The sequence below is a fragment of the Asterias amurensis genome, chromosome 2, assembly GCF_032118995.1.
Source record: "Asterias amurensis chromosome 2, ASM3211899v1".
Classification (NCBI taxonomy): domain Eukaryota; kingdom Metazoa; phylum Echinodermata; class Asteroidea; order Forcipulatida; family Asteriidae; genus Asterias; species Asterias amurensis.
This window is the reverse complement of record NC_092649.1, coordinates 15,421,729-15,443,215: the sequence shown is the minus strand read 5'-3', so window position 1 is coordinate 15,443,215 and position 21,487 is coordinate 15,421,729. Positions and strand designations below refer to the sequence as shown.

Below are 21,487 nucleotides of genomic sequence, written 5' to 3'. Positions count from 1 at the left end.
AACCGCATACCTTTAACATTCGGAAACAACAAGTTAACCAAGCGTTTTTAAGACTGCACAAGTATCAGAATTGACTGTCACAAAATGAAATTGAATGACTAAACACACGCCTAAAAAACACTCCTGCGAATTTGAATGCAGCTTCGATGAATTGTTCAATTGAATGATTATTTTGTTAAATCGAATGACGTAAAAGTAGATTTGACTAGTCTTAAAATGAAATCGAATGACCCTTTTTTAGTGGCATTCGATTTCGTGCGAAACAGAATAGGCTGGTGGTTAAATTGGCTGCTCATTTTCCGAAATTGACCGAGAAAACCTATAGTATTTGCGTGAAGTTTTGCGTGGTAGTGCTTCTTTTTTTTCACGTTGAAGTGCTTCTTTTTTTACGTGGTGGTGTTTTTTTTTCACGTGGCGACGTTTCTCTTTTAAATGGTGGTGCTTCTCTTCCATGTTGAACTGTGTCTCTTTCGAGTGGACGTGTTTATTTTTGTGAGTGGTGTTATTTTTATATGATGGTGTTTCTCTTTCACGGTGGAGTGTTTCTCTTTCACAGTGGTAGTGTTTCTCTTTCACGGTGGTAGTGTTTCTGTTTCACAGTGGTAGTGTTTCTCTTTCACGGTGGTAGTGTTTCTGTTTCACAGTGGTAGTGTTTCTCTTTCACGGTGGTGGTGTTTCTCTTTCACGGTGGTAGTGTTTCTCTTTCACGGTGGTAGTGCTTCTCTTTCAGGCGGTGGTGTTTCTCTTTCACGGTGGTAGTGTTTCTCTTTCACGGTGGTAGTGTTTCTCTTTCACAGTGGTAGTGTTTCTCTTTCACGGTGGTAGTGTTTCTCTTTCACAGTGGTGTTGTTTCTCTTTCACGGTGGTAGTGTTTCTCTTTCACCGTGGTAGTGTTTGTATTTCACAGTGGTAGTGTTTCTCTTTCACGGTGGTGGTGTTTCTCTTTCACGGTGGTAGCGTTTCTCTTTCACGGTGGTAGTGTTTCTCACTCACAGTAGTAGTGTTTCTCTTTCACAGTGGTGGCGTATCTCTTTCACGGTGGTGGTGTTTATCTTTCACGGTGGTGGTGTTTCTCTTTCTCAGTGGTGGTGTTTCTCTTTCACGGTGGAAGTGTTTCTCTTTCACGGTGGTAGTGTTTCTCTTTCACAGTTGTGTTGTTTCTCTTTCACGGTGGTAGTGTTTCTCTTTCACCGTGGTAGTGTTTGTATTTCACAGTGGTAGTGTTTCTCTTTCACGGTGGTGGTGTTTCTCTTTCACGGTGGTAGTGTTTCTCTTTCACGGTGGTAGTGTTTCTCACTCACAGTAGTAGTGTTTCTCTTTCACAGTGGTGGCGTATCTCTTTCACGGTGGTGGTGTTTCTCTTTCACGGTGGTGGTGTTTCTCTTTCTCAGTGGTGGTGTTTCTCTTTCACGGTGGAAGTGTTTCTCTTTCACGGTAGTAGTGTTTCTCTTTCACTGTGGTAGTGTTTTTTCTTTCACGTTTCACAGGGTAGTGTTTCTGTTTAATAGTAGTATAGTGTTTCTCTTTCACGGTGCTGTGTTTCTCTTTCATGTTGTTTCTAATTCACTTGGAAGTGTTTCTAGACCTGCATTACAATCGACCTTTTGGTCTTGGTCCAGCACCGAGTAAAGTCACTGAAACCACCATTTTGTTATCATAGCTAAATCATACAAACATATGTAACAAGCATCCTTTTGTGTTTTGATATACGTTCAAGATAAAATAAAAGTTTATTCGGAATTCAAACGTTAACAGAGTTTGAATTTGCGAATCACTTCTCTGCAGTCTTTCCTGAACCGTCTGTTTGCAACTCCATAGATGAATGGGTTCACGACGTGGTTAATGTATAAACTGAGATGTATTTCAGATAATACTTGAAGGACTAAGGGCCCAATGTTCAAGCCACTCTGTACTGAGAGACCTAAAAAGATGGAGGTCCAATATGGCATCCATGTGACGAAGAAGACAACGCTAGCCACAAAGAGCATCTTCGTTGTCTTACGCTGAAGTTGGCTAAAGTGGGATGGGTGTTCGGGGCGTATTCTTTTATGGTTTGCCTCCAACCCTGGCTCGGTGTCCAAAGAAGTTGGTTTATGTAGATCCGTTGCAAGAGCTTGCTTTGCTGATGATGTGGAACATTTGCTGAAGCTTTGATCTTTAACGGTTTTTTCCTGAAGACTAGCAGCTTGAGTTGGAACAGATGCAACCCAGACTTCCTTCCGAACCTTAGAAGTGTTTGGTTTTGATCCATCATTGATTGAGCTAGGTTCCGGGGCTACAACATTAGCAGGGCAAATTGTCGAACAGTCATTGCGACGGGTTTTCAACGAACTGGCCCCAACTTTCACATGTTGCCTGATTGCTTTGTAAACTAAGCTGTAGAACACAGCGACCATCACGAGCGCAGTTACACAGATTATAGCATGACATGCCAATCTCAGTATGGGCAATATAGGAATGGATGAGAATACTCCAACATACTCAGGAATATTTATCAGAACTGAGAACAAGGTCGATGCCCAGGCAGCTATCTTACCCCGTCTGTGAGTGAAGAACCGCCGATGTGGACGGCAGACGCAGTCGTAGCGATCTACTGCAATCACTGCCGTTATCATAATGGAGGTACCAATGGCCGTCGTTTCAAATGCCAACAAAAGCCGTAGAACAGCGGGTATTTCGTGTCCCATCATGAGTAAAACTCGGTATGCAATGTTTGCTACTTTGATAAGGCAGACGGCAAGATCAGCCAAGGCCAATGTCATGATGAAAACGTGAGTGCTTGTCTTCAGAGTCTTGGTCCAGTACACGCGAAGGATTAGAGAGTTACCGGGAACACCAAGTAATAGAATAAGTGCGAAGAAAATTATCCGAAATATATTTACACCAAGCTGAACGAAGGCAGGTTCAAGCTTGGTGTCGTTCAAAAATTGGGTTGAATTGAATGCTGATGACATGTCTTCCATGATGTTACTGCTGTTGTACATGAACACTCCAGACTGACATGAAAATGGTAACTTTCGTTTGAAGATGTGCATCAAAAGATAACAGGAAACACGCTTTCTCGGCTCGTCTATTAGCAAATTACGTAGTCACATAACTGAGTGTTGGTGTAATGTCAGCGTAATCATTTTGTTATTGGTTCAGGTGAATCAAGACGTAAAAGAGCGAAGGTGACACTAAGGCTTTTGCCACCCAATATCTGGGTAATTACTGTATGGCTTAAATTCGTTATGTGGGTATTTAATAATTTATTGGACATCGCAAAACTAATAATTACTTCTGTCAAGGAGAAAATAGTAGAAAGTTTTTAACAAGACTGACGGTGACTTCGAGTGACGCAAAGTAGTCGCTATTGCCGACCTTGACGCCTATAACAAAGTAGAAACCTAATTATTGTCAGCACTCGGGGGCATAACGTACAAATAATTGGGTGTGTACGAGTCCAGTGTCGCGGTACATCAACATGAGGTAAAATCTGGACTAGCCTATCTGTTACATTTCACTCGAATTCTTGCTTTATCCGCAAAAGTAAAGACAGGGAATTGGTTATGAGAACCAGTGATTTCTTTGACTATACATACATGTTGTGATTTCATTGGATAAAGTTACGTGCAGTGACAAAATCTTTACATAGCTGTGACTTGAATGGTCCATGCAGCTGAAAAACGTCACCTCGGACCAATCAAAACACAGATATGAAAAGCTTACTTTCTGCGTCTGCATGCATGCAGTTTCATGTGTATTATGGTCAGTACACGTACATGTACTTGCATTTGGTGCATAATTTGACGTCGTATCTCTTTGAAAAATGAATGTAGGTGAAAGGTGCATGAGGACGGCGGGGATTGTTGTAGGGTTTTCTAATAAGCAAGGTTTGAAAGATATGATATTGGCTGCATGCCCTATCCAAACCACGGCCACGAGTTTCTCTTTCGGTTTGGGTTCAGTCATCAATTTGTAGAGCAGTGCACATTTGGTACGGTGTTTACAACAGCTAACGTAGCTCGTAGCCAGAGACGGAGCCTAAGCCAAGAATCTTGAAAAAGTTGGCTGCGGTGTTTGGTGCTTGGCCACATTTAAAACGGTGCATAGTGATCAAGCACAAGAGTCAGGACACGGTCATACTTGTAGTTGGAAGTTTGAGACAAATAATTTAAGCACACGCCTCTGTTTGTATGGGAACCATTATGCCGCCGTGTTGCGTTTCTCTTTCACAGTGGCAGTGGTTCTCTTTCGAGTGGAAATGTTTCTCTTTCACAGAGATAGTATTTCTTTTTCACAGTGGCAGAGGCTGTTTATTCACGTGGACGTGCTTATCTAGTCACTTACAGGTGTTTCTCTTTCACGTGGTAGTTTTTCTCTTTAATGTGGTTGTATTTCTCTTTCACATTGGCAGTGTTTCTCTTTCACGTGACAGTGTTTCTCTTTCACGTGGTAGTGTTTCTCTTTCTCTTGGTAGTGTTTCTCTTTCAGTGGCAGTGGTTCCCTTTGAAGTTGACGTAAAACCACCATTTTGATATCACAATTGAGTCGTACAAACAACTTCCGAAGAAATATGTTATTTGTGTGTAATGTCTAAACGTCATTTTGTGTTTACATACATTGATTCGATGAAATTACAGTTCATAAGGAGTTCAGAGGTTGTTAGCAAAGCTTGAATGTGCGAATCACTTCTCTGCTGTCTTTCCTGAACCTTCTGTTTGCAGCCCCATAGATGAATGGGTTGACGACGTGGTTAATGTACAAAATGAGAAACATTTCATTCACTACTTGAAGGAATATTGGATTGAAGTTCAAGCCGCTCTGTACGGCCAAACTTACAAAGATGAAGATCCAATATGGCATCCATGTCATGGAGAAGACCAGACTTGCCAAAAAGAGCATCTTCGTTGTCTTACGCTGAAGAAGTTTATTGAAATGGGATGGATGTTCGGGGCGTATTCTCTTACGGTTTGCCTCCGAACCTGACTCGGTGTCCAAAGAAGTTCGTGTCTGTAGATCCGCCGTTGCAAGAGCTTGCGCTGTCGATGTGGAATATTTGCTGAAGCTTTGATCTTGAACGGTTTTTCCATGAAGTCTAGCAGCTTCAGTTGGTACAGATGCAACCCAGACTTCCTTCCGAACCTTAGAAGTGTTTGGTTTTGATCCATCGTTAAATAAGTTAGGTTCCGGAGCTACAACATTAGCATGGCAGATTGTCGAACAGTCATTGTGACGGGTTCTCAACGAACTGGCCCCAACTTTCACATGTTGCCTAATTGCTTTGTAAACTAAGCTGTAGAACACGGCGACCATCACGAGTGTAGTTACACAGATTATAGCATGACATGCCAATCTCAGTATGGGCAATATAGGAATGGATGAGAATACTCCAACATACTCAGGAATATTTATCAGAACTGAGAACAAGAACGATGCCCAGGCCGCTATCTTACCCCGTCTGTGAGTGAAGAACCGCCGATGTGGACGGCAGACGCAGTCGTAGCGATCTACTGCAATCACTGCCGTTATCATAATGGAGGTACCAATGGCCGTCGTTTCAAATGCCAACATAAGCCGTATAACGGCGGGTATTTCGTGCCCAATCAATAGTAAAACTCGGTATGGAATGTTAACTACTTTGATAAGGCAGACAGCAAGATCAGCCCAGGCCAATGTCATGATGAAAACGTGGGTGCTTGTCTTCAGAGTCTTGGTCCAGTACACGCGGAGGATTAGAGAGTTACCAGGAACACCAAGTAATAGAGTAAGTGTAAAGCAACTTATCCGGAATATATTTACACCAAGCTGAACGAAGGCAGGTTCAAGCTTGGTGTCGTTGAAAAGTTGAGTTGAATTGAATGCTGATGACATGTCTTCCATGATGTTACTGCTGTTGTACATGAACACTCCAGACTGACATGAAAATGGTAACTTTCGTTTGAAGATGTCCATCAAAAGATAACAGGAAACACGCTTGTGCCTTTTTATATCGCTCGGCTCGTCCATTAGCAAATCACGTGGTCACATAATAGAGGGTTAGTGTAATGTCTGTGATAATTTTGTTATTGGTTCAGGTGAATCAAGACGTGAAAGAGCGAAAGTAACACATTAGGCTTTCGCCGTCCAATATCTGGTTAATAACTGAATGGCTTAAATTTTTTATGTATGGTAATTAATGTTTTACGGGACGTCGCAAAACTAATTTACTTCTGTCAAAGAGAAAATAGTAGAAAGTGTAACAAAAGAAAAGGCTGACGGTAACTTCGAGTGAAGTAGTCGTCATTGCCGACCTTGCCGCCCGTAACAAAGTAGAAACCTAATTGTCATCCTTCCGGGGGTTGTGGGGGGTGGGGGGGGGGGGGTTATGTACCCAAAACTTGATACGTACACGATTCCAGTGTCACACAACATCAGTATAAGTTTTATACCTTTTTTTGTATACCCCAGTATACACTTTTTTAGGTTTTTAGACTGCCTTTTCTATACTTAGTGTTGTTTTTAAAATAATTGTATTTTAGTGGAAAGCGCTTTCAATGTAAAAAATAAATAAAATGTATGTGTCAAATCAACGCTAATTAGTCGTACGAGACATGATTTTGATGTAAGTTAGTCAAAATCATGTCTCTTACGACTAATTAGCGTTGTTTTGACTAATATAGTTTTAGTGTGTCGAGGCCTGACATATAAGGCGCTATATAAATACTCTTTTATCATTCATAATATTATTATGAGGTAAAATCTGCACTAGCCTGCCTGTTAAATTTCACTCGAAAAATCCACAACTCACTACTGACTCAAATCAGTGTGTATTAAATAAATAAAAAACCATCTGGGACATCCTTACACTGTATCCTGCTTTATCCGCAAAGGTAAAGATAGGGAATTGGTTATGAGAACCAGTGATTTCATTGAATACATGTTGTGATTTCATTGGGTAAAGTTACGTGCAGTGACAAAATATTTACATAACTGTGACTTGAATGGTCTGAGGTGATGTTAATGCAGCTGAAAAACGTCACCTCGGACCACCAAAACACAGATATGAAAAGCTTACTTTCGGCGTCTGCATGCATGCAGTTTCATGTGTATTATGGTCAGTACACGTACATGTACTTGCATTTGGTGCAGAATTTGACGACGTATCTCTTTGGAAAATGAATGTGAGGACGGCGGGGATTGTTGTATGGTTTCCTAATTAACAAGGTTTGAAAGATATGCTATAGGCTGCCCTATCCAAACCACGGCCACGAGTTTCTCTTTCGGTTTGGGTTCAGTCATCAATTTGTAGAGCAGTGCACATTAGGTACGGAGTTTACAATATCAAACGTAGCTCGTAGCCAGAGGCGGAGCCTAAGCCAAGAATCTTAAAAAAAGCCCAACGGCTAAAACAGCGATTGCTGTTTTCTGAACGAAGGCTCCGGCTTTGGCCAAGCATGGTGCTGGGCTACTTTTAAAACGGTGGTAGTGACCATTCACAAGAGTCAGGACACGGTCATACTTGTAGTTGGAAGTTTGAGACAAATAATTTAAGCACACGCCTGTGCGGCACCATAATGGAGCCCGAGCCCTAAATGTAGCCCGCACACGCATCTGTTTAGTATGGGAACCATAATATGCCGTCGTGTTGCGTTTCTCTTTCACAATGGCAGTTGTTCTCTTTCGAGTGAAATGTTTCTCTTTCAAGTGGTAGTGTTTCTCTTTCAGGTGGAAATATTTATCTTCCACAGTGCCACAGTGGTAGTGTTTCTCTTTCAGGTGGTAGTGTTTCTCTCCCACAGTTGTAGTGGCTCTTTTTCACGTGGACGTGTTTATCTTTCACTTAGAGGTGTTTCTCTTTGCCGTGGAAATATTTATATTTCACAGTGGTAGTATTTCTTTTTCACAGTGGTGGTGTTTCTCTTTCGAGTAGAAATGTTTCTCTTTCACGTGGTAGTGTTTCTCTTTCACAGTGGTGGTGTTTCTCCTTCACTTGGTAGTGTGGTTCCCTTTAACATTGGCAGTGTTTTTCTTTCACTTGGTAGTGTTTCTCTTTCACAGTGGCAGCATGGTTCCCTCAGAAGTTGACGTAAACCACCATTTTAATATCGAAATTGAGTCGTACAAACAACTTCCGAAGAAATATGTTATTTCTGTGTACTGTGTACAGTTCATAAGGAATTCAGTTGTTAACAGAGCTTGAATTTTCGAATCACTTCTCTGCCGTCTTTCCTGAACCGTCTGTTTGCAACTCCATAGATGAATGGATTGACGACGTGGTTAATGTACAAAATGAGAAACATTTCATTCACTACTTGAAGGAATATTGGATTGAAAGTTCAGGCCGCTCTGTACGGCCAAACTTACAAAGATGAAGATCCAATATGGCATCCATGTCATGGAGAAGACCAGACTTGCCAAAAAGAGCATCTTCGTTGTCTTACGCTGAAGAAGTCGATTAAAGTTGGATGGGTGTTCAAGGCGTATTCTCTTACGGTTTGCCTCCAACCCTGACTCGGTGTCCAAAGAAGTTCGTGTCTGTAGATCCGTTGCAAAAGCTTGCTTTGCCGGTGTGGAATATTTGCTGAAGCGTTGATCTTGAAAGGTTTTTCCATGGAGTCTAGCAGCTTGAGTTGATACAGATGCAACCCAGACGTCCTTCCGTTGAACCTTAGAAGTGCTTGGTTTTGATCCATCGTTGATTGAGTTAGATGCCTGAACTACAACATTAGCAGGGAAGATTGTAGAACAGTCATTGCGACGGGTTCGGAACGAACTGGTCCCAACTTTCACATGTTGCCTGATTGCTTTGTAAACTAAGCTGTAGAACACGGCGACCATCACGAGTGTAGTTACACAGATTATAGCATGACATGCCAATACTATTTTGGACGAACCATGAACGGGATTATTTAGGAATACTCCTATATACTGTGGGCTAGTGATGAGAACTGAGAACAAGAACGATGCCCAGGCTGCTATCTTACCCCGTCTGTGCGTGAAGAACCGCCGATGTGGACGGCAGACGCAGTCGTAGCGATCTACTGCAATCACTGCCGTTATCATAATGGAGGTACCAATGGCAGTCGTTTCAAATGCTAACAAAAGCCGTATAACAGCGGGTATTTCGTGTCCCATCATGAGTAAAACTCGGCATGGAATGTTGACTATTTTGATGAGGCAGACAGCAAGATCAGCCCAGGCCAATGTCATGATGAAAACGTGGGTGCTTGTCTTCAGAGTCTTGGTCCAGTACACGCGGAGGATTAGAGAGTTACCAGGAACACCAAGTAATAGAATAAGTGTAAAGCAACTTATCCGGAATATATTTACACCAAGCTGAACAAAGGACTTGTCTTTTTGGAACGGACATTTCATCAGATAGCTACTGCTTTATTTGTTACTCTTTCAGCTTCCTACTCTTGTTCAGGATCTTGAGTGTCTGCAGTTGATTTTTTTTCCTGACGATCTGTAATGCTATAGTGATTGTCACATTTTAATGTAAAATTATTCGAATGTGTATTTTTCACAACATATTCTGTTCAACCAAGTTTGTACCTAACCAAAGTTGCCTAAAGAAATCCCCAAAATGTGTTTTTTCACCATTTTTCATGCAAAATGGCGGCCATATTGAATTTTGTAACATTTTAAATGTAAAATGTACAAACCTCATACTTTCAGGCAAATTTGGGCTGAATCTGTCTCTTAATTTTATGTAAAAATATTAGACGTATATTTTTTCACCACATTATTCTGTTCAACCAAAACTGTATTTAATTTTGATCCTGACCAAATTTGCCTTACAATTTTCACAAAAACTTGTCTTTTTCCCTACTTTTTTATGCAAAATGGCGGCCAACTTGAATTTTGAAACATTTTAATTGTAAAAACGTACAATTCTATAACTTTAGCCCAAATTTGGGCTGAATCGGTCACTTAATTTTCTAGTTATGTCAATGGGAGTTGTTTTATATGGTTTCAGTTGGAAAACGGCGGCCATTTTGTTTTTTGACCCCAAAATGCACTTTCGCCGGGTCAAAATTTTATACACCACCCTGATTCATGATCAGCATGTCCTACCGCACATTTTCATATAAAAATATTTAGGTGAGCAAATAGTGTAGGGTGTTCTCATTTTGGGGGGTCTGGAGCTTGGACTTATGCCTTGGCATTGACTCATGAGCAAGCCATCACCGTTGGCACACCTTGTGGCTTGCAAATTCCAATTTTATGAAACAAGTTCGAAGTTTCTTGCCAGTAGTCAAAAAGCGGAATTTTAACCTAAACATTTGCCGAAAACCTTCCAATCTCATATGAAATCTATTTAATTCCAGGCATTGCGAGCAAAAAAATCCATGTACATGTATATCCCCATTTAAAGCCATTGGACCCTTTCGGTAAACAGTATTGTCCAAGGCCCACACTTCGTGTATCACAACTTCTATATCAAATAACAAACCTGTGAAAATTTAGGCTCAATCGGTCATCGGAGTCGGGAGAAAACAACGGAAAAACCCACTCTTGTTTCCGCGCGTTTTGCCGTGTCATGACATGTGTTTAATATAAATCCGTAATTCCCGTTAACGAGAATTTATGTTGTTTTGCTGTTTTCTCAAAAAGTAAAGCATTTCATGGAATAATATTTCAAGAGAAGTCTTTCACCATTGCCTTCTGTAAACCCTGTAAGTTATATGTAAATCTGTGAACTTTTATTTTTTTTCTGAACCGAAAGGGTCCAATGGCTTTATATTCCTTTAATTGGCGAACCAAATTACCATCAAATATTTTCTTTAACTGAATAACTTACTTTATAAAACAAGGCTAAACACGTTTCGACCCATGACAGAGTCTTTTTAAAAAGACCCTGTCATGGTTAATCGTTAATATATCAATCAAATTATACCTATGTAAACCTAGCTGGAAGGTTTGGGGTCTGATAATTAGGCTGCCATAATAATACAACGGGCAACAGTAAATCCTTCATGTTGTTTATTTGAATGAGCGTGCGTTTTATGATTTGAATCACGACTTGCCCATCCAAATTAAAGGTTAGAACTAATTGCCATGTAATCCTCCATTAGGAAATACTCAACCTCCGCTGTTATTTTGACACTGAACATCATTATCTCCAGACAGTTAAAGGACACGTTTGGTAATTATCAAAGACCAGAATTCTCACAACATATTGTGGCGGGTTTCCCGCGAGACTAATTCGAGTTCGGGAGTCCGGGGAGACTGTCCGACCGCTGGGCCGCAAGTTCCCCTTATCCCGAATCCAAATCGTACCTCAGACCCGGGGAATACTACGAGCAGTCTCGGGCTAAGGCTGCAGGCTCGTTTGGGTGGACATCTACCCCCCGATCGGTAACTGTTTGTCTGTTGCACTCTGGGGGCAGGGTTGGGAATCTACCGGGGGTTTGGGAGAACATAAATGAGGGGACTCTGACACACAGCTCTATGTGTTGAACTCTTTAATTGCCTCCTGGGCATCTCACTATCTCCAATCCTTTCACAAACCTTTCACAATTCCTTTAACAAACCTGTCTTCTCGAATGCACTCCTCGGAGGACCGACCCAGTGTTATATGCACTATAGCTACCAAAATGCACGCGCTAGCACGCCGACTGTTTCGCCAATTGTCTCATTCGAGTTTCCAAATTAGCTGAACTACTTAACTGATAATGAACAACCACTCGTCAACCCCGGTGAGGTCACCGCTGTTGAATAGGCCGAAGTTGGGTCGGAGGCAGCAATGGGTCCCGGCGGATTTACCGCAGCACCGAAACTTCCATCCCGTCTTCCACAGCCCGTCACACAACTCCCGCTTGAAATTACACTTCTTACTCCATTGCTTGCTAAAATCACTCTGCTGGATTGCCGGGCATCACCCGACAATAATCATTTTGCAAATAATCATTTTGCAAATAGGAACCAGACTATTTCTGTTCATCCACAGGGTCGGTTTGTTAATATTTAAAGATGGCTACACCGTGATAAAGGTCTATTGACCCATTTCACCTGACGTCATCAGCAGAAAAATCTTGAATGCGCCATACTGGTGGGCAATTTCACTGTGCGTTTTTATATTAACTCTATGCTGCGCGTTATGCAGTGAAAGCGTGCATTTTAGGCGACGCGGCGTTAATACACGTAAACCTAACTGCCCACCAACATGGTGAGCGCATAGATATATAGAATAGACTGTGCAAGTCTCGCACGTAGCGAAAAACGAGAACTTAATTCGAAAAAAAGTATATTTTTGTACAAAACCAAATTGTATTGAAATTGTTATTTGTTAAAAAATTCTTAAAGATTATTATTTTTAACGTACTTTTTGTATAATTATTATTTTAATTCGTGTACATAATAATTGTTTTGTTTAAATTAACGTAAATATTATACATTTATCGGGACAAGGATCGCTGTTCGACATCGACCTGAATGGTTTTTCTAACAAACCCCGTTTGTGAATCACGTCCAATTGGTGCGATCATCACATAGGTTCAGCGATAATGGGAACGTCAATTGGGTAATATTCTTAATTGTTTAGAGTAAACCGGAAACTGGAGGTCAAGTTTTTTTCTTTAGTTTTCTTCGTTAATTTGTTGAATTGATTTTACTTTTCTGTTTTTAATCACTTATTTTTACATTCCCAAGAACATATTCACTTTTTAGAGTCATAACTTATGTTAAACTAAAATTATTGACGAAACAAAATCTCCCCAACGTAAAACTCCATAAGGTTGGGACCACAATGGTCCCGGAAGTTCAATTTCTCGCGAGACTTGCACAGTCTATTCTATATCTATGGGTGAGCGTGGCATTGGTCGCCGCGTAAGATACGCGTGCAAGGGGTCAATAGACTGTGCAAGTCTCGCGCGGATTTGAACTTCCGGGACCATTGTGGTCCCAACCTTATGGAGTTTTACGTTGGGGAGATTTTGTTTCGTCCATTACTTTAGTTTAATGTAGTTTATGACCATAAAAATGACATATGTTGTTAAAAATGTAATACTAATTAACATCATATGAAAATAAAAATAAAGTCAACATAATAACGAAGAAAAACCGATATTTAAACTTGACCTCAGGTCAGGTTACTTGGTAAAAATTAAGAATTTGTGCCCATCTCCGATCACGAAACGTACACAGACGCTTGTTTTGGTCGTGCGGGGTGAAAAGCTTTTTCATTGGTCGTTTAGGCGTCGGCTTCCTCTTTAAACTGCGTCACGCGTTTATATAACGCCCTTGCGATCATCGTGCGTCCGCGTATAAACCAGCTTTGAGTAGTTTCACATTCGGGCGTACATTTACAAATGGGGTTTCAAAACAGTTAAGATCAAACAAACATCCTTGTCCCAGAGTTTTACTTTCGTCTATACATAGACTTTAAGCGATAATTGTGTTTGTTTAAAAAGCTAAAACTAATTTAAACAAGCTTTATAGGGTATTTTTGTTGTTCAGATTCAGCATTAAGAATAAATTAAAGCAAAGATTTGATTCATAAAAAAAATAAAGTTCTTCAGTTGTCGTGTTTTCTCGCTCCGGTGCGCGCGAGACTTGCACAGTCTATAGCATCCCGCTTCAAATCACTTCGAGGGCACTACGTGAATTGTCTTTTTAATCTCTACATGACTGCTTGAGTTTTCCCTGGACTACTCCTTTGGGGTTTTCCTCCCACATCTAAAACTGAAACCTTCTTTCTTGTGATTTCTCCATTTGGGGGTGTTGGCTAATTGCAACGTTTACCTTAAAGGCAGTGGACACTATTGGTAATTGTCAAAGACTAGCCTTCACAGTTGGTGTACCTCAACATATGCATAAAATAACAAACCTGTAAAAATTTGAGCTCAATCGGTCGTCAAAGTTGCGAGATAATAATGAAAGAAGAAAACACCCTTGTCACACGAAGTTGTGTGCGTTTAGATGGTTGATTTCGAGACCTCAAGTTCTAAATCTTAGGTCTCGAAATCAAATTCGTGGAAAATTACTTCTTTCTCGAAAACTATGGCACTTCAGAGGGTGCCGTTTCTCACAATGTTTTATACCATCAACCTCTCACTATTACTCGTCACCAAGAAAGGTTTTATGCTAATAATTATTTTGAGTAGTTACCAATAGTGTCCACTGCCTTTAAGGTCACAGAGTGATTATTTTTTGCGCTTCTAAAGAGATAGACCGTGGGATGATCATCAAAAAGGGCTCTAGTTTTCGAGTTTTGTGGTCTACCCTCTGCAACTACCTGAATTTTTCCCCAGATGTTCTTATGGTAGTCCTGAATAACATGTGAAAGTCGTCAAGGGCAAAACTTGCACAGTAATGAGTTATTTTAATTAGAAAATAATTATAGAAAAATAGCGCCCTCTATTGGTCAAAACTGGAGAACTATGCACAAACTCTATGGGCAAAACACCAAGTGCACAAACGAATGGGGAAAATATACTGGCTTATTTATTTTGCTTTCATTTACAGGTTTTCAGCTCTTTTCTCCCAGATTAATAATTATTTAACATCCCTGGACATCAATCATTTCCCCAATTGAGTTATTTCAATTGTTTCAAATTAATGTCACTAACAAACTTTCTGGGCCTCATTTTGGTCATTTACTAAGTTTTCAGAGCTTAGACAGGCCTTAATTAAATTGTAATCGATTGAATGAATGAACTTGACAAAAAAAAGGATATTGTTGACATTAAGATTTTTTTAATTTCTTCTCTTCATATCATAATGACACATTTCTAGTACAATACTCATTGTTATCATGATGAATTATGTTACTTTCTTGAAAAGGCCCTTTTAAATTCCCCCACATAATTCAATTTAAAACAATAATAAATCCGTTTATGTGCCGTATAACCTATGCCTGGCGTATCCCCAAAAAGTCTTGACGTATTCTCTCACGTATCCACATGTAACATACATAACTTCATTTTAAGTTAGTGATACGCTATCAATTCATTAGTCATACGCTTTGTATACGTTCAGTACGCTATGGATGCGATTCTGGGAAGTTGGGCACTCTTGAACTTTTAAAATGCTCGAACTAGTTTCTGTAGGCCTATACGCCGGCATACGTTAAGGCGATACACCATGGTGTGACAGGGCCGTTAACAATTTCAAAGATATAAAGATTTAACAAAATTGAATGAAAATAATATAAATCTAGTTCCCAAACTGTCTTTCTGGTACCACAGTAACTGATGGGTTAATTCAATTCTCAAATAAATTGTTCCACATTTATTTTAAGGTTTATATTTTGGTAAGCCAAAAGCTTACTTTTTACACATTGTACTTGTGCAGAATTCTCTTCTTGTTTTTTCTACTTTTCTATTGAAAATGATGATTCAGACAACATTTTGTTTAAATTAGTTGTCATCAGAATAAACATCCCCGTCCGAGTCCTTTGTAGCCACTCCGCAACTGGCACAAAAGCATAAGTCTGTGCAGGGGAAATTGATTTGTTGACAGGAACATCTGCTGTGTGATATTTTCCTTTACATACTTTCTTCTTCAATCTGCTTGATACACTGTTCGGGGAGCACGTTCAGCTGAGGCGTTTCAGAATCACCAGCGTCAGAGCGTAGCAACCTTTTGATCGTGGTTCACCTTCAGTTGTCTCGTTGCTAATGGCATCACTATTCTCGCGTTCTGCAAGCGAATTATAAAAGCATACTCGATGACTGAACAGACAGTACACAAAATAAAAACAATTTGTAGGAAAAGCAAACATGTACAGTTTTGGTGAAGGTAGATCAACTCATTGTTCCTTAATTGTAGTACACATCCAATCCAAAGTTTATTTAGGCAGTATGAATTTCTCATATCCAAGTGGCATGCCCTCATACCCTAGTCAACTTGTGCCCAACTACTAAAGGTCAATCCATACAAAACGTATGATAAAGAGCACTGGAAAGCTTTTGATATAAAGAGGACATTTTTACCCAATACTTTGAACTTTTCATTATCTTGTAGCAAATTCTTGCAAAAATTTACACAGATTTTATACATAGATTTTTTTATTTAATAGTAGGGATACTGGTCCTGTTCACAAATACCAACAGTTAACCATATATTCATTTGAGTTTTTTCTCTCGTTTTCCTGAAAACAAAAGAAAAAAAGGTTAGAAGGTTACGCACAGTATTTCTTCTGGTGGACGAGAGTAATGAACAAGTTATTTTTTTTTACCTTCAATTTTTGTTCTTCTTTAGCTTTCTCAGATTAGTTTCTGCCTTTCTTTGTTTCTCCTACTACCTGCACGCTTCATTGTCAGCGAAAAGTGTTGATATACCACTAACCCAGAGCGGACATGTCATACTGAAAAGAAAAGAAATACAAATAAATGAGGCCCTAGTTTACTCATCTTATTTGAAAACAAAATTAGGCTTGTTCCCCTTAGTTTAAATACAAAATTTTAATTTTAATACCACATCTCAAAGAAATCTGGTTGTTTGCCTCTAGAATTTTAAGAATAAAGATGGGGATGTTATTTATTATTATTCAAGCATACTTCATCACGTGATTAGTATGGGGGTCTTGGGGTACGTGTATGTACCCTTGCCCTTCCTCCACTTCAGTGTTTTAGTTTAGTAAGTAAGGGCCAATTTAATTTTTCCTGAATCGTGTACATTTTTAATCGGCCTAGTGCATTGAATATTTAATGTATTTTATTTTTCATACTGTAGTCTGTACACGGTAATTGTAATTACTAATTGTAACAGTGCATGTATGAATATGATGTATGTTTTTTGTTATTAATTCAAGTATTAAGTAAATAACTAAAACCGATGTGTGTCATCATCATGATTCATCACCAAAATGTGTATCCTCATCATGTGATCGTGACTCTGATTTCGTTTCATATATTTGAGAGATCGGAGCATTTCATTTTGTTTAACTTCATGACTTGAATAACAAAATAAAATAAAAAATGATTAACTGCTTTGCTTCGAATTGAAGCACAACTTATTCTGGAAAGAAATGTTGCCTAAATACCTTCAACTTCCACTAGTACATCCACGGTACTCCAACCAGCAGCTGCCGTTGTGCTTTCTGGTGAAATTGGATCGGAAGGTCTTGTCTTTTGTAGGTCGCTGTCATGTCATCCATCCATGGCGTCCAAACTCCAAGCATACACATTTTCACATGTCATGATGATCATGATGTTTTTCCTAACCACTGCTGGGCCAACGAACTCCTGCCAGCGATAACTATTTTCCCGAACTAGCTCGGATTAAATTTATGTTGTGTTCATGTAACATAAAACGAGCCGATCTTCGCAACTTTCTTCCCTTCACACAGGACGAAGTTTCCTGAGAAGCGTAGACGACATCTTTCTGAAATCCTTCTCGAAACCACGGCTTCGGCTCCGCATGCTAGCTTGGCCCCGCGGTTGTTTTGGCAATTGTGCGTACTTTGCGTACGCGCTCAGTCAGGGCTTCAGACGAGATAAGGGAACCTGAAGCTGAATCCAACGCAGGCGCCGTCGTTTCTAAAAGGGCCACAAAACCACAGGACTTCGAAACAAGCTCTTTCATTGGTCCACACATCCGCATGCATGTCATATGCGCTATGATTGGCCGAGCTTATAAGTCATCTATTTTTTTGTTGCACGTTCAGCCATTTATTCTCGCTGTATTATTGTGCTTCATTTCGCGAATAAATCCATACTGTGCAAGTTTTGTGCTTGACGACTTTTTTTTGGGTGGTAATTTTCTTCAAATTTTGAGACCAAATGTAAGTAGTTGTGTAGGGTAGAGCACTGAAAAGCAGAATTTGGAGCATCATCCCACGGTCTAAGAGACCTTGTCTTCAAAAACCATAGTTCGAAATGAAATGAATTGAAATGAAAACGGTGAGAGCGATAATAGCAGGAACTGAGGTCACCTGTGGGTGTTATTAAGATCACTATGAACAAAATTCAATCAGAATTCGTCTTTGATGTTAATGAAAAACCTTCTTGAGGCAACACCTGCGCTGCTTGAGTTACGCACGTGTTACGATCCGAAAATCCCCAAACTTTCCTCAATGTCGATTATCCGAAAATTTGACTTTTCTCAGACGCAACAAAGAATCAAACAAGATCACACTGATATAAACAACATGAACAAGTGTGATTTAATAAAACACTACTCTTAAGCCGTCAAAGATGATAACAATAAAATGTTGATCAATACTAATTTACAATGTGAAGAGTAATAATCAAAAAATGATCTTACAAAAACAAGAAGATCTTACGGGCGAGCGCTTGAGGCACTATACAATACTGGTAAACACAGTTCAGTCCTGATCGTTATCGGTGCACAAATTAGCTGCAACTGGGGCAAAAATCACCTCAAACACGATGACCGGTCTCGAGACGAAACGGCGGCGGGATGACCGTGGCAAATAAGGGAACCGATGATCCCAAAACTGGAACTGCAGATTCAGCTCACAAAACTGTCTCTCCCGGAACAAAATTCAGCTCCACACCGAATAGCTCTCTGGGGCCGCATACAGTCGGTTTGCATCCGTTATGCTACCTTATGCTACCTTGAAACTAAATGTCTCTCTCAGCCCGTCTTTACAATACCAAGTTTGGTAATCTAGAAATGTCTTATTTCTACAAACTTCTTAACATTACAGCTTTTCCTAAAATACAGTCTTCTAGTAGATTCTCACAATTTCTCACTATTTCATGGCGCGCAGCCACGAGATTGGGAGGTCAATGCACTGTTGAGAATACACTGTGTGTGTGATTGTATTGTATATTGTAACACACGCAAAAAAAATGTAATAATCGGCCATAGTTTTTGATTAAGTTTTGTATATATAGGTTTTTTTTTTGTAGACCTATCCCTTGAAAGAAGTCAATTAGGTTTTTTTTAAGAAAACAACAGCAATTCCACCCTTGCTCAATAAGTTTTGGGATGTTGATGGTGTTTTTGAAACAAAATGTAGGCCCTATAACAATGGTACTTTCATTGTAAAGCACCAAGACAGTTGTTCTTCAAGTTATTGCAAAAGCATTGAGTTTTGTGATGTACTAGTAATTATAGTGTTGTGTTTGTTTGTTTGTTTGGGCCTGGCGGATGTTAATCCGTTTTTGGAAACTCTGTGGTGTGTAATACGACTATAGCCTTACAGCAGTAACTTCATTGTAAAGCACCAAGTCAGTTGTTCTAAAAGCTATTGCAAAAATCATTGAGTTGTTTTTATGCACTCATTTGTTGGTTGTTTTGTTTGTAGGCCTATATCTCCTTGACAGAAGTAAATCGGTTTAGGGAAATTCTAGAACTTTAACAAAGGCAGTTTCATTGTACAGCACCAAGTCAGTTATTCTTCAAGCATTGAGTTGATTGTACTCACTCCTTGATAAAAATAAACACGTTTTAGGATGTTGATGGTGTAGTAAAAACTACAAACAAAATGTAGGCTCTTTGAAGGATTTGGGTACTTTTTGTAACACAAAACACAATGCCCACAGATTTACATTAAACTAACACCGTTTGAAGATAATGATAGTAGAAAGCGTACCTTAAAATATTAGTTGCTGAGGTGCTGTAGTTTTTTATAAATGAGTAAAACAATGTAACGAAAATACGTTTTTACCTGCTAAAATAATTTTCGTGTCATGATCACTGAGACGTAAATTATTTTCATGACATTGTTTTACTCACTTCTCAAAGACAACAGCACCTCAACAAGTAATATTTTCAGGGCTGAGCTTTCTACCATCATTTTCTTCTAACTGTGTAAGTTTAATGTAAATCTGTGGACATTGTGGTTTTTGTCCTACACAAAGTACCCAGACCCTTTAACTGCAGTAATGTCGCTGTGAACAACAAGTCAGTTAATCTTCAAGCTATTGCAAAATCATTGAGTTTTGTGATGTACTAAAAATAAATGTCAAAGTGTTGTGTTTGTTTGGGCCTGACAGATGTTAATCCATTTTGGGAATTTGTGTTTATGATGTGTAGACAACTACATAACAGCAGTAATTTAATTGACAGCACTAAGCCAGTTATTCTTCAAGCTATTGCAAAATAATTGAGTTTTGTGATGTACTCATTTGTTGGTTATTTTGTTTGTAGGCCTATCTTGACAGAAGTAAATCGGTTTTGGGAAATTCTATGGTATGTAATACAACTATAACACTAGTAATTTCAGTGTAGAGCACCAAGTTAGTCATTTTCCAAGCTGTTACTTGATCATTGAATTGTGTGTAGGTCTACTCATTGTTTGTATGCCTATCTCATTGACAGAACGAAATCAGTTTGGGGAAATTCTATGGTTTAATAGATGTTAAATTTGCATCGGGAATAAAGGATATATTTATTTTTGGTTTTCCAACCCGAGTAATACGCCAGTGTTTTTTTCACAGAGCTCGGGAAAGTACCAAGTATACCGTGCTAACACGTATCGGTGTAGGTCTTTTATGGGTAAAAACCCTTATTTAAAATTCTACGGTGTTTCATAAATTATATAACATCAGCAATTTAAGTGCAAGTCAGTTATTCTTAAAGCTTAGTAATGTACTCAATCCTTGACAGAAGTAAACAAGTTTTGGGTGTTGATGGTGTAGTAAAAACAAAAAACATGTTGTAATGAAACTGTAAAGCACCAAGTCAGTTACTCTTCAAGCTATTGACCAATCATTGAGTTTTGTGATGCACTTATAATATATTATTGGTGTTTTGTTTGTAGGCCTTGACGTAAATAATCACTTGACGTAAATAATCACTTTGAGGATGTTGTGGGCCTATTGTGCAGTTACAAACACCTTAAAGGCAATGGATACTATTGGCAATTACTCAAAATAATTATAAGCATTAAACCTTACTTGGTAACGAGTAATGGGAAGAGGTTGATGATATAAAACACTGTGATAAACGGCTCCCTATGAAGTAACTTGGTTTTCGAGAAAGAAGTAGTTTTCCGCGAATTTGATTTCGAGATCTCAGATTTAGAGTTTGGGGTCTCGAAATCAAGCATCTGATCTGAAAGCATACAACTTCGTTTGACAAGGATGTTCATTATTATGTTGGACTTCGTCGACCGTTTGAGCTAAAATTTTCACAAGTTTGTTATTTTATGCACACCGAGTGAGAAGACTGGTCTTTGACAATATTACCAGTAGTGTCCATATACAGTGTCTTTTACTGCAATGTCATTGAAACGCAGTAAGGCGCCCTGAAACCATTGCAATATTGCTTTAAAGACACTGGGCACTATTGGTAATTGTCAAAGACCAGTCTTCTCACTTGGTGTATCTCAACATATGCATAAAGTAACAAACCTGTGGAAATTTGAACTCAATTAGTTGTCGAAGTTGTGAGATAATAAGGGAAGAAAAACACCCTTGTCACACGAAGTTGTGTGCTCTCAGATGCTTGATTTCGGGACCTCAAAATCTAATTCTGAGGTCTCGAAATCAAATTCGTGGAAAATTACTTCTTTCTCGAAAACTACGTTACTTCAGAGGCAGTAGCCTTGATCAAGGCTGATCTTTGCATATCCACTCACATCCTCCCCCCCCCCCCCATTTTCCAC

The 21,487-nt window shown here is 39.4% G+C and overlaps 2 protein-coding genes and 1 long non-coding RNA gene across 3 annotated transcripts; all 3 read right to left on the bottom strand.

The window, feature by feature from the left end:
- Window positions 1-1,748: 1,748 nt before the first annotated feature.
- Window positions 1,749-2,963, bottom strand: LOC139949932 (gastrin/cholecystokinin type B receptor-like). Its single transcript, XM_071948519.1, has one exon. The coding sequence runs from the start codon at window positions 2,961-2,963 to the stop codon at window positions 1,749-1,751; it is 1,215 nt and encodes a 404-aa protein (XP_071804620.1).
- Window positions 2,964-4,644: 1,681 nt separating this feature from the next.
- Window positions 4,645-5,862, bottom strand: LOC139949925 (uncharacterized). The gene has a single exon (XM_071948507.1). The coding sequence runs from the start codon at window positions 5,860-5,862 to the stop codon at window positions 4,645-4,647; it is 1,218 nt and encodes a 405-aa protein (XP_071804608.1).
- An 8,777-nt stretch (window positions 5,863-14,639) lies between these two features.
- On the bottom strand, window positions 14,640-17,426 carry LOC139954232 (uncharacterized). The gene is made up of 3 exons (XR_011788075.1): window positions 16,952-17,426; window positions 16,145-16,273; window positions 14,640-15,606 (listed from the first exon to the last, which is right to left on the bottom strand). It is a non-coding gene; the product is annotated as an uncharacterized lncRNA (long non-coding RNA).
- Between the last annotated feature and the right edge of the window lie 4,061 nt (window positions 17,427-21,487).